General features: G+C 38.8%; 1 protein-coding gene across 14 annotated transcripts in view; it reads left to right on the top strand.

Annotated features, from left to right (window-relative positions):
• The window catches only part of BPTF (bromodomain PHD finger transcription factor), a 149,651-nt gene that overhangs the window by 73,412 nt on the left and 63,278 nt on the right, over positions 1-12,961 (top strand). For all 14 annotated transcript variants that reach the window (XM_036269415.1, XM_036269418.1, XM_036269408.1 and 11 more), the window contains 2 exons: positions 8,122-8,251; positions 8,787-8,925. In XM_036269415.1, the coding sequence (XP_036125308.1) occupies positions 8,122-8,251; positions 8,787-8,925 (269 nt within the window). The remainder of the gene's footprint in view (positions 1-8,121; positions 8,252-8,786; positions 8,926-12,961) is intronic.

A 12,961-nucleotide genomic window follows, 5' to 3' on the forward strand; every position in this document is an offset into this window, starting at 1 on the left:
CCTTTACACTGAAAGGTCACCAGTTCAATTCCCAGTCAGGGCACATACTTGGGTTATGGGTTTGATCCCTAGTTAGGGCACATGCAGGAGGCAGCTGATAAATGTTTCTCCCTCACATCAATGTTTCTCTCCCCTCCTTTCCTCTTGTTAAAATCAACAAAATTTAAAAATCATTAAAAGAACCATGGCCTATTATTTCACATTCTTCAGATTGTCAGAAATTTAAAGAGTATTGGCAAAAATGTGACATGATGGAGAATTCTGCTATGTTGCTGATAATAAAAGCACCTAATATAATGGTTGCTGCAAACATTTTGGAGAATGCTATGATAAAAACAAAGTTGAAAATTTTCTACTTTTAACTGAATACCTGAGTGAAACACCTTACATGTGTTTATGAGAATTAATACATGTAGAAAGATAATTTTTAATAATATTTTATAGTGATGAAAATTTGCTAGCAACCCCTAAATGTCAATAATCAGGCATTTTTAAATTGTGGTATGGTTCTATAATGGAGTATTAGTAGTGAAAACCAAGTAGAGCAACAATTGTCTATGAGAGTGAATCTCATAAATGTACAGCAGAGTGAAAAACGATTCTTTGCCTAAAAAATGCACGGAGTATGATTCCATCTATGTAAAATTTTAAAACATGTATTCTAATACAGAGTTATAATGTTGTTTAAGAATATGGACATTTGTGCTAAAAGTTAAAGCAGTGTAAGGGCTATCTGCTGGAACTTAAGAGATACACCTCTAAATAAATAAGTGGGTAAAGTAAAATAATGAAAACTAGAAAAAAAAATTTTTTTGTTTTGTTAATTCTCACCCGAGGCTATCTTTCCATTAATTTTTAGATAAAATATAAGGGAGGGAGGGAGAGAGAGATGGAAACATCGATGTGAGAGAGACACATTGTTTGGTTGCCTCCTGGATAACCTCAACCAGGGCCAGGGGTCTAACTCACAACTGAAGTATATACCCTTGACCGGGAATTGAACCTGTGACACTTTGGTCCCCTGGCTGATGCTCTTTAACCACTGAGCAAATCTAGCCAGGACTAGAAAATTTTTTAATTGAAAGTTTGTGAGAACACTACATATATTAAAATTTGGGGAATGTAACAAAGAGTACCCAGGGGAGCCTGGCCAGATGGGCCAGTTGGTTGAAGCATCATCCCGTACACCAACAAGGTTTTTGGATTCCATTCCCAGTCACGGCACATACCCAGGTTGTGGGTATGATCTCTGGTCTGGGCACATAGTGGAGGCAGCCAATCGATGTTTCTCACATCAATGCTTCTCTTTCTTCTCTCTCTCTCTACCTCCTCCCCATTCCTCTCTCTCTAAAATCAATAAACATATCCTTGGGTGAGGTTAAAAGAAAAAGAGCTAAATGATACAGCTCAGTGGTTGAGCGTCAACCCACGCACCAAGAGGTCGCTGGTTCAATTGCCCGTCAGAGCACATGCCCTGGTAGTGGGCCTGATCCCCAGTGGGAGGCATGCAGGAGGCAGCAGTCGATGTGTTCTCTCATCAGTGTTTCTATCTCTCCCTCTCCCTTCTTCTCTCTCTCTCAAATCAATAAAGAAAAAGAATTAAAAAAAAAAAAAAGAAGAGTACCCAGAGGAAATTGGTAACCTTCCACATTTATATTGAAAAAAAAAAAAAACTACAAATTAATTAGGTAGGCATAAATCTCAAGACATCAACCCAAGAAAGGAAATATTAAGGAATATAAAGTAGTATATATTTGATGAAATAGAAAACAAACATACTTTAAATACTGTTACAATGTACAAACTTCTGATGAGATTATCAGGAAGGGTAAAAAGGAGAAAGCACAAATAATATCAAAAATATAAAATGAACCCTGGCCGGTTTGGTTTAGTGGTTAGAGCGTCGGCCTGTGGTCCAGAGAGATCCCGGTTCTGTTCCCGCTAAGGGCACGTACTTCGGTTGCAGTTTGTCCCCGGCCCTGGTTGGGTTGTTGGGGTGGCAGCCACTCGATGTGTTCCTTTCACGTCGATGTTTCTCCCTTTCTCTCTCCCTCCTCCTCTATCTGAACAAAAAAAAAAAAGGAGCCCTGGCCGGTTTGGCTCAGCGGTTAGAGCGTCGGCCTGCGGTACAGAGAGACCCGGGTTCGGTTCCCGCTAAGGGCACGTACCTCGGTTGCAGTTTGTCCCCGGCCCTGGTTGGTCGTGCGGGTGGCAACCACTCGATGTGTCCCTTCACATCGATGTTTCTCTCTCTCCCTTCCTCTCTCTCCCTCCCACTCTATCCGTACAAAAAATGGAAAAATAGCCTCGGGTGAGGATAAAAAAAATTAAAAAAAAAAAAAGGAAAAAGGTCCTCGGGTGAGGATTAAAAAAAATATGTAAACACACACACACACACACACACACGTAAAATGTGATATACCAACTGATATTTGTGATTCTGTCACTGATACTAGGGATTTAAACTTGACTTATGGGGTCCACTAATATAGTATTCAGGCTTCCTGCATCCACAGAGAAAGAGGCTCCTACTTTTGGGTAGAAGATTGGCGGAGGTGTAGCCCCACTGATCTTAATCATTGGACTGAGTATGCCATAGGCTACACTGTTTTCTTAGGAAAAGGATTTCTGGTTCAGTTTAAAGGCTGTCACTGGAGATCGGCAGGACCAGATGACTTATGAAATTATTCAGATTTCGGTTAGACAGACAATTCTATTTATTTTTTTATTTTTATTTTTTTTTTATCCTCACCCGAGGATATTTTTCCATTTTTTGTACAGCTAGAGTGGGAGGGAGAGAGAGGAAGGAGAGAGAGAGAGAGAAACATCGACGTGAAGGGACACATCGAGTGGCTGCCACCCGCAGGACCAACCAGGGCCGGGGACAAACTGCAACCGAAGTACGTGCCCTTAGCGGGAACCGAACCCGGGTCTCTCCGGACCGCAGGCCGACGCTCTAACTGCTGAGCCAAACTGGCCAGGGCCAGACAATTCTATTTAAACTCTTTCACAAAATAGAAAAAGCTGGAAATCTTGCAGATTATTTCTGATAAATAGAAATAAATGAATATATAAGTAGAAAAGTATAGCCCTGTCTCCTTTATTAATATTTACTATGATGAATAATTAATACCAAATAGATGTACATTCAAGAAATCTTGCCCTGCTGGTGTAGATCAGTGGTTGAGAGTTGACCCATGCACCAAGAAGTTGCCGGTTCCATTTCCAGTCAGGGAACATGCCCAAATTATGGGCCAGATCCTCTGTGGGGACATGTAGGAGGCAGCCAGTCGATGTTCTTTCTCATTGATGTTTCTCTCTCTCTCTCCCTTTCTCTTCCTCTCTCTCTAAAAGCAATAAAGAAGAGACAAATTTTTTTAAAAATCTTAAAACACTAAGAAAAATATATTTAAGAATAAATTAAAAGAATAATAAATCAAAAGGAGAAACATCCGTAACAAAAATAAATAAATAAAAAAGAAGAAGAAGAAGAAGAAGAAATCATAACTAAATTGGCTTCCACTAGGCATGGAAGACTTGTCCATTCTTAGGAGATTATTAATGCCATGCTATTTTAAGACATCAAAGAAAGAAAACTTTGATCATCTCATTAAATGCCAAGATGGTATACGTTTATTAACAAGATATGTTTATTATTAATTTGTTTTTTAAAAAAACTTAGTAAATAGGAATAGATGAATAGGCTTTTGAGGGTAGTGGGGTGAAGATGTATTTCAAACCAAACCATCATGCTTTTTTTTGACACTCTTCAAGCATTCTTATTTACACTCAGTGGTACAAAACAAAGATGCCAGCTATCATTGCTATCTTTTAACATTTCTTAAAAGTATTAGCCGAGGCAGTTTGTCAAGAGAAGTAAAATATATATTGGCAGATATAGGCACAATTATTATGCAGTTGAAGTAATTATATACTTAGAAAAACTAACAGAAACAGTATGAAAATGAAGTAAGGTGGCTGCCATACTGAACAATAGGTTTTATGTATACAAACCATTTAAGTTTTCTCCCTGCTGAACTCGACCAAAGCTATGTCTGAAGGGATTTTTTTAAAGCATTAATCCCTAGGAGCAAGGGGACCGAGAATAGAGCACCAGTAAAACCGTGAAAGCATTATTGCAGCTGTATAAATGGTAATGTAGCCAAGAAGGGGGAGAACAGAGAATTGCCACAGTGTACAACCACAGAATCCTCAGAAGGCTCACAAACAGGAAATGTAGAGCAGTCCTCTTCAGATCCTGTCTTTGCAGTGCCTATTTACATACAATCTGCCAGATCCTCTGAGTATGGTGAGCCCAGTGTCTTCCAGGCTTTGCTCATGACCTTGCCCTTAGGTTGCACCAAAAGAGGCTCTTGTAAACCTGTAAACTGTTACCCAAAGCAAAATTTATTTTTTTCTCAGTAACTTTTTAATAGCAACATTGTTACTCTTTTGCTCATGTAGCTAGTTTTATTCTTGGTACTGAATTTTCAAAAGCCAAACTCTGTACTATTTGGGATACATATATGGGTGGTAAAACAATAAGAAGCAAGGGAATAACAGAAAAGTCAGGATAATGACTACCTGGGGGTAGGACACACTAGCTTCAGATGTATTGGTTATTGATAAAGTTCTGGTTCTTAATCTGGTTACATTTTACATATTTTTAAAAATCATAAAGAAAAGATCTGAACAACAACAACAAAAACCTCAACTGAGAATAAATTTTCTTTTTTTAAATTCTCACCCGAGGATATTTTTCTGTTTATGTTCAGTTAGAGGGGGAGGGAGAGGGAAGAAGACAGAGAGAGAGACAGAGAGACAGAGACATTGATTGGTTACCTCCAGCACAACCCAGACCAGGGCTGAGGATTGAATCACAACCAAGGTATGTGACCTTGACTGGAATTGAACTTGAGACTCCTTGGTCCTCCAGCCATTGCTCCCAGCTTCAGAGCCAAATCGGGCAGGGCTCAGCTAGGAATAAATTTAACAAGAAATATTCAGGATCAAGTAAAGAAATTATTAAAATTTTACTAAATATATAAAAGGATAATTTGAATAAATAAAAAGATATATGCTTAGATGTATATATTGCATTTTCCAGAGATACTATATATTATTTATTAATCTATTACAATTAATATTTGCATTGCAAATAGGATTTTCTCTCTGGGCAGGGAAGCTTGACCAAAATGATACTGGTATTTCATCTAGAAAAATCATTGTGCAGGAAAAGGGAAGTAGGCATTACAAAAAAAGGGATTGGTATTAGAACATATTTTGAAGCTTCAGTAATCAAAATAATTTGTACTGCAGAGGAAGCAGAACAGTGGAATTGAACAGAAAATCCAGAAATAGACCTAGACACATGTGGGATTTGTCTATGATAGCATCACATGCCAGAGACGGAAAGAGGGCAGGGCATGTTTGAATAAAATATCAACTAGGTCTCTGCTTCAGCAAAATCATTCAGAAAAATGAAGATTTAAAAAAAAAAATTCTTAACAATAAAAACAAAACTTCAGTAAGAAACCATGAATTAATTTATGTTTTTGTTGTGATACTTTCTTTTTAAACAGATATAAAACCCAGATGCCATAGAGGAAAAAAGTGGATATATGTATTTAAGATTCTGAGTGGAAAATAATAATGTAATCAAACTCTAAAGACAGATGACAAACTGAGGAAAAATATTTGCACTACAAATGGAAAATTTCCTTAATTGACAAAGACCTTTTTATAAATGAAAAGGATTAATAGTCCAGTACAGACCAGACAAAGGATTTGAACAGGCATTTTGCAGAAAAATAAATACGAAAGGCCAGTAGAAATTTAAAAAAAGGTTACTTCTCTCATAATTAAAGAATTGTAAAAACAATGGGATAGTATTTCTTATCTCAATTGGGCTAATAATTTAGAAGTTTGGTACTAACTTGAGTGAAGATGTGGGGAAGCAGGGTGGCTTTATACTAGATGGCAGTGTAAAGCGTGCAGTTGTGAAGAGCAGTTGTGCACTGTCAGCATTTTAAGTGCATGAACCTTTGGACTTAGCCATCACAGCACTGGGGAACATTGGAGGATACTCCCCAAGTTGACCAAGAACGACAGAAAACATTGTTTATCGTAGCTTTGTTTGTAATAGCAAACACACAACAAAACCCCGGTACCACGTGGAGATCGTGAGTGGAGTTGAATTCAATCCATACTCCTGGCCCAGCTCTTAGTTGAACCGCAGAGATGTGGAAGGAACGGAACACCTACCACCAGTGTGCCCACAAGTGTGGAGCAGCAGGTGGGGGTTGCACAGTCCGGCTTGATGGAGCTTTCTTCCTGGGGCCTCCGGGCTAGTAGCCTAGCTGTCTGCCCAGCCAAGAGACATTGAACTTTGGAGCTCTTTTGTTGCTGCCTTTTCTCATAAGGATTGTTTTGGTGGTAGTGAGAACAATAGAATTTATTCTGGGTTAGGTAACATCACAGATTAGCTGCAATACCACCTCACAGGCCTGGCTTTCCCAGCAAAGTTAAGCTTTGGTGATGAAGATGGACCTGTTTCCTGTGTGAGCACTAAGAGCACAAGCTGAGCATGCAGCTCAGCCATGAGCCATGACACTAGAGTGTCACTGCACTTCTGTTCTCCTCACATAGTGCGCTCTCCCTGGCCTCTCTGTTGGTGAACATGGACAGTTACTGTGCTGGATCTGACCTTGCAGAGGTTTTTAAAGCTGAACCCACATAAACTGTTTTGGGAGATACTATATACATAGTTCACAAGCACTCCCTCCTTACTCTGGAGGTTGTCAGGTTATCCACCATGCTCTGCCTACAGATCTTGCCCCACTTCCTGGTTCCAAGACTGGTAGCATATCTATGGTATTTGAGTCATTGAGTTAGTTCCTGGTGAGAAACCATTCCCTTTCCTCTCCTCCCATCAACTGTGAGAGAAGGATGGATGTTTACTTCACTAGTTGTGTGCAGTCAATTAGCATGAGTTCTGTCAGCCCAGGGGAGGCTGGATTCTGGGGTCCTATAGTCACAGAGTTATAAAACTCTTGAAAGAGGAGATTAGGTAGGTAGGTAGGTAGGTAGGTAGGTAGATAGATAGAGTTTTTGGTGAAGGGATAGAGATAAAAAGAATTAGTACCTCCCTCTCCCCCCAGTTGACAAAAGATCTCTTTATTCTTTCCACGTAGCTATGCTTGCGATATTGGCTACAGCTGGGTAGAGCATGATAAAAAGCAATTCTACCACTGGAGCTCTCAGAAAGACAGTAACTTCTCTCTCTTTAGGTCTTGGTTAATGTCCCTGATTATGGGAAATAGTCCCATTCATAAACATATAGTCTAAAACACCTTAATGTAGTGCTTCACCACAGGCCTACCCCACCCCTTACTGCTGGGTGCAGTGATACCTGTTTTCTGACCTGAAAAAAAGTGTGGCTTATGTTGTATACCTAATGATGATGCCTAATCTGTGCGGTCCCTTTGCAGACCTTCTCCTCGCCCCAAAGCAGGAGACAGGTGGGCCCCTTTCTCTGTAGGAAGTCTGAATTCTACGCAAGTGGAACATGTGAAGGCTTTAAAATCTCCAGTGCTAAATAGAATCAGAAATAGTGGTTGACAAAATATAAGTTTTTGGATTTGTGGGTCTTATTTTGGGGGAAAGAAAGAAAGTATTCCTTTTAATAGGGAACTGATTTAATGAATTATAATATATCCATGCAGTGGTATATTAATTATTTAAAAGATCTGTATCTGCTGGTAAGGAGAGATCTCCTAGTATAATTCATTGATTAAAAACTGGGTAGTTGTGTTTGTAATATAATACCCCTTTTATGTAAATATAATGGTGTATGCATGAAATATTTCAAGAATAAGGCATAAATGAGTATTTCTTATGGGGAGCATAGCATGTTTTGTTTTTTTTTGCCTTTCTGTACTATTTGATTTTTCCTATTATGGAATTGTGCATCTGCTTATTTTTCTGAGTTGGGATTGTCTCGGTTGGGATTACATCTAACCATTCTTTTTGTCTTCCTAATTTTCAGCACTTTGTTTTTATATTGTTTGTTTATTTTTCAAAGTTATATCTAATTCTGTCTTTGTATTCTTATATTTTTAGGTTACACAGGATGACATCAATTGAAAGAGAAGAAAAAGAGAAAGTCAAAAAAAAGGAGAAGAAACAAGAAGAGGAAGAAACAATGCAACAAGCTACGTGGGTAAAATATACATTTCCAGTTAAACATCAGGTAATTTTACTTATAATCTTTTAAAATAGTGTTAGCCATCTCTAAGACTTTATTCTGCAACTTTGAGTACTTAATAATTTGTTCTACTTTTGACACAATCTTTTAATAAATTGGAATGAAATAATCTTTCTGGCAATTTTATAAGCATAGGTTTATCTTAGTAGAATATAGGTGGGTTATTAGACCAATTTGTTGAAATTGTCATAAAACTGAAATTGTGTTACATTTTTTTTTTTTTTTTACTTTTTTTTTTTTGGTTATGTGCTCCTTGCGGAAACCGAACCCGGGACTCTCTGGTCTGCAGACCGACGCTCCAAACACTGAGCCAAACTGGCCAGGGCTGTGTTACATTTTTTATATCAGAAAGAAAATTATGTTTTTTCCCCATAAACTTTGATGTTATCGGTGAAAATGAATTGATTGACTAATTTAATTAATTTGCTTATTGATTTTGTTTGCTAAAAATGTAGAAAATCACACGTGCTTTATAAGCATTCTCATTACTGTTTAACCAGAATGTTTTTATTTACTTCAGGTTTGGAAACAAAAAGGAGAGGAATACAGAGTAACAGGATATGGTGGTTGGAGTTGGATTAGTAAAACTCATGTTTATAGGTTTGTTCCTAAATTGCCCGGCAATACTAATGTGAATTACAGAAAGTCGTTAGAAGGAAGTAAGTAATTGAAGTTATTTTTTCCTGCATAATTGTTTCTGATTTATATTATTTTTTATAGATTTATAGTATATGGACCATATTTTAGATAACACTTCTGAAATTTTAATATAATGTTCAAAATTACTAATATAGTTTATTATAAACTTTATATGTTTTGAGATTACCTATATTCAAAGGATTTTGATATCTAGGATTTAAGTTAAAGATAATAGAACTTTTAAAAAATGTTTTTATTGATTTTAGAGAGAAGAAGGGAGAGAGAGAGAAAATCATCAATATGAGAGTGTAACATAGGTCAGCTGCCTCCTGCACGTATTCTATTAGGAATCAAGCTTGAAACCCAGGCATGTGCCCCCCACTGGGGATTTGGCCCACTACCTGGGCATGTGCCCTGACCAGGATTTGAACTGGTGACTTCTTGGTGCATGGGTCAACTTGCAACCACTGAGCCACACCAGCCGGGCTCACTGTCCCCTTTTTTCCTGTTGTTTTTATCTCTGTCTTTACAGCAAATTCTAAAAATTATGTTACTTACCAAAAGTAGTTTAGTATGTATCTCTAACTAAAATGGACATTTTTTTTATAGCCATCATGCCATTATCACATTCAACAAATTAACAATAGTTAACCTATTAATCATCTGATTCTCAGCTCATATTCTCTGTGTCCCAGTTGTCTCAAAGATGCCTTTTTACTTTTGGCAGTAAATAGGTCCAAACAAGGCCACACATTGCATTAGGATATTTCTCCTTTATTCTGTGATACAAATTTAAGTATTCTTCACTTGGAGTCCAATGATAAACTTCAAGGTTATCCAGAAAATCCACTTAAATCGATTACGAAAGTTTGTGTATGTATTTATTTATTTATTTTTGCTTAGGGTATCAGAAAATTTATCCAGTTTGAATATGGTTCTGTAATGAATGTGAGAAATCATTCATGCAGACTTTCTAAAGTCAATGAACAGGATGAAGTAGTTTCATATGTGAAGGCTTCTAAGCCACATATAAATAGCAGTCATTCTGCCCTTGGCTGGTTTGGCTCAGCCATTAGAGAGTCGGGGTTTCAGGTTTGATCCCTGGCCCCTGAATTGTTGGGGAGGCAACCAATCGAAGTCTTTATCACATCGATGTGTGTGTCTCTCTCTTCCTCCCTTCTACTCTATATAAAAAAATCAGTGGATAAATATTCTCAGGTGAGGATTAACAACAAAAAAAATGCAGTCATTCATTTCATGCTTTTGGTCACCTGAACTTATCAAAAGTATATACAGGATCTTCACCTTTTAAAAAAAAACACAACATTTTGTTGAAGGATGATAAACACAGAAACTGACTCGTAGGCTTTTCACAGACTGCACATGTTCAGATAAAGACACTGAATATGATAGTACCTCAGACCATCACACTCTCTTTCCTAAATACCTCCCTAGAGTATCTGAAATCTTAATTTGGTTACTTTTTGTTCTTTTTATTTTTTTCTTCCATTTTTAAATCATTTTTATTTATTTTTTATTTTTATTTTTTTATCCTCACCCGAGGACATTTTTCCATTTTTTTAACTCAGAGCGGGAAGGAGAGAGAGGAAGAGAGAGAAACATCGATGTGAAAGGGACACATCGAGTGGCCGCCACCCACACGACCCAACCAGGACCGGGGACAAACTGCAGCCAAGGTACATGCCCTTAGCGGGAACCGAACCCGGGTCTCTGTGGACTGCAGGCTGACGCTCTAACCGCTGAGCCAAACCGGCCAGGGCTCATTTTTCTTTTTCTTTTCTTTCTTTTTTTTTTTTTAATCCTCACCAGAGGACACTTTTCCATTTTTTGTTCAGATAGAGCGGGAGGGAGAGAGAGGAACGGAGAGAGAGAGAGAAACATCAGTGTGAAGGGACACATCGAGTGGCTGCCACCCGCACGACCGACCAGGGCCGGGGACAAACTGCAACCGAGGTACGCGCTCCTAGCGGGAACCGAACCTGGGTCTCTCAGGACCGCAGGTTGACGCTCTGACCGCTGAGCCAAACCGGCCAGGGCTCATTTTTATTTTTCAATTACATTTGACACATACATTATTATATTAGTTTCAGGTATATTAGACATTACATAACTCACTAAATGATTATCTCAATAAATCTCACACCCATCTGACACCATACATAGTTATTACAGTAGTATTGACTGTATTTCCTATGCTGTACTTTATATCCCCGTGACTATTCTGTAACAACCGATCTTCCTTCCTCCCTCCTTCCCTCCCTTCCTCTCTTTCTTTCTTTCTTTTTTATTTAATTTATTTATTTTTGTTGCAGATGTTTCTTTTTTCCCTCCCCCTCCCTCCCCGCCCTGTCCCCAGCTTTGTTGTCCATGTCCATTGTTCATGCATACATGCATATAAGTTCTGTGGTTTATCTCTCCCCCCAACCCCCTCTTCTGGGGATTGTCAGTCTTTACCCCACTTCCACATCTCTGGGATTACCCCATTCCTCAGACTGTTATGTTCATTATATTTCACAAATAAGTGACATCATGTGGTATTTGCCTTTTTCTGCTTAGCTTGTTTTGCTTAGATAATACTTTCCAGGTCCCTCCATGTCGTCTCAAAGGATAACAGATCTTTCTTTCTTATAGCTGCATAGTACTCCATTGTGTATATGTACCACAGCTTTTTTATCCATTCGTCTACTGATGGATACTTGGGCTATTTCCAGATCTTAACAATTGTAAATAGTGCTGCTATGAACACGGGGGTAGATATATTCTTTCTGATTGGTGTTTCAGGCTTCTTAGAGTATATTCCTAGAAGGGAGATCACTGGGTCAAATGGCAATTCAATTTTTAATTTTTCGAGGTAACACCATATTGTTTTCCATAGTGGCTGCACCAGTCTGCATTCCCACCAGCAGTGTACTAGAGTCCCCTTTTCTCCACACCCGCGCCAACACTTGTTTGATGATTTGTTGATGGCGACCATTCTGACAGGTGTGAGGTGATACCTCATTGTTGTTTTATTTTTTTTTAATTTTATTTTTTTATCCTCACCCGAGGATATTTTTCCATTTTTTGTACAGATAGAGTGGGAGGGAGAGAGAGGAAGGGAGAGAGAAACATCGACGTGAAGGGACACATCGAGTGGCTGCCACCCGCACGACCAACCAGGGCCGGGGACAAACTGCAACCGAAGTACGTGCCCTTAGCGGGAACCGAACCCGGGTCTCTCCAGACCGCAGGCCGACCTCATTGTTGTTTTAATTTACATCTCTGCTGATTAGTGATGTTGAGCATTTTTTCATATTGTCTCTTGCCCATTTGTATGTCCTGTTTGGAGAGGTGTCTATTTAGTTCCTCTGCCCTTTTTTTTTTTTTTTCCTTTCACCCGAGGACATTCTTGCATTTATCTTCAGATAGAGTGGGAGGGAGATAGGGGAAAGAGAGAGAGAGAAACATCATTGTGAGAGAGACACATTGACTGGCCGCCACCCACACAACCCCAACCGGGCTGGGGACAAACTGCAACCGAGGTACGTGCCCTTAGCGGGAACCGAACCCGGGCCTCTCTGGTCCGCTGGCCAATGCTCTAACTGCTGAGCCAGACAGGCCAGGGCATTTTAAAATTATTTTTATGAATTTATTTTTGTTACAGATGTTTCTTCTTTTTTCTCCATTGACACCCTCCTCTCAGTACCCCCCACCCTGTCCCCAGCTTTGTTGTCTAAGTCCATTGGTTATGCATATATGCATATAAGTTCTTTGGTTTATCTCTTCCCTCCCACTCCCATCCCCCTCTTCTCAGGATTGTCAGTCTGCACCCTACCTGTGTCTCTGGGTCTATTTTGTTTATCAATTTGTTTTGTTCATTATATTCCACAAATAAATTAAATCATGTGATATTTTTCTTTCTCTACTTGGCTTGTTTTGCTTAGGATAATATTCTCCAGGTCTCTTCATGTTGTCTCAAAGGATAAGAGATCTTTCTTACTGCTGTATCCATTGTGTATATGTACCAGTTATTTTATCCAGTCATCTATTGATGAA

The sequence above is a fragment of the Molossus molossus genome, unplaced genomic scaffold (assembly GCF_014108415.1).
Source record: "Molossus molossus isolate mMolMol1 unplaced genomic scaffold, mMolMol1.p scaffold_m16_p_19, whole genome shotgun sequence".
Lineage (NCBI taxonomy): Eukaryota > Metazoa > Chordata > Mammalia > Chiroptera > Molossidae > Molossus > Molossus molossus.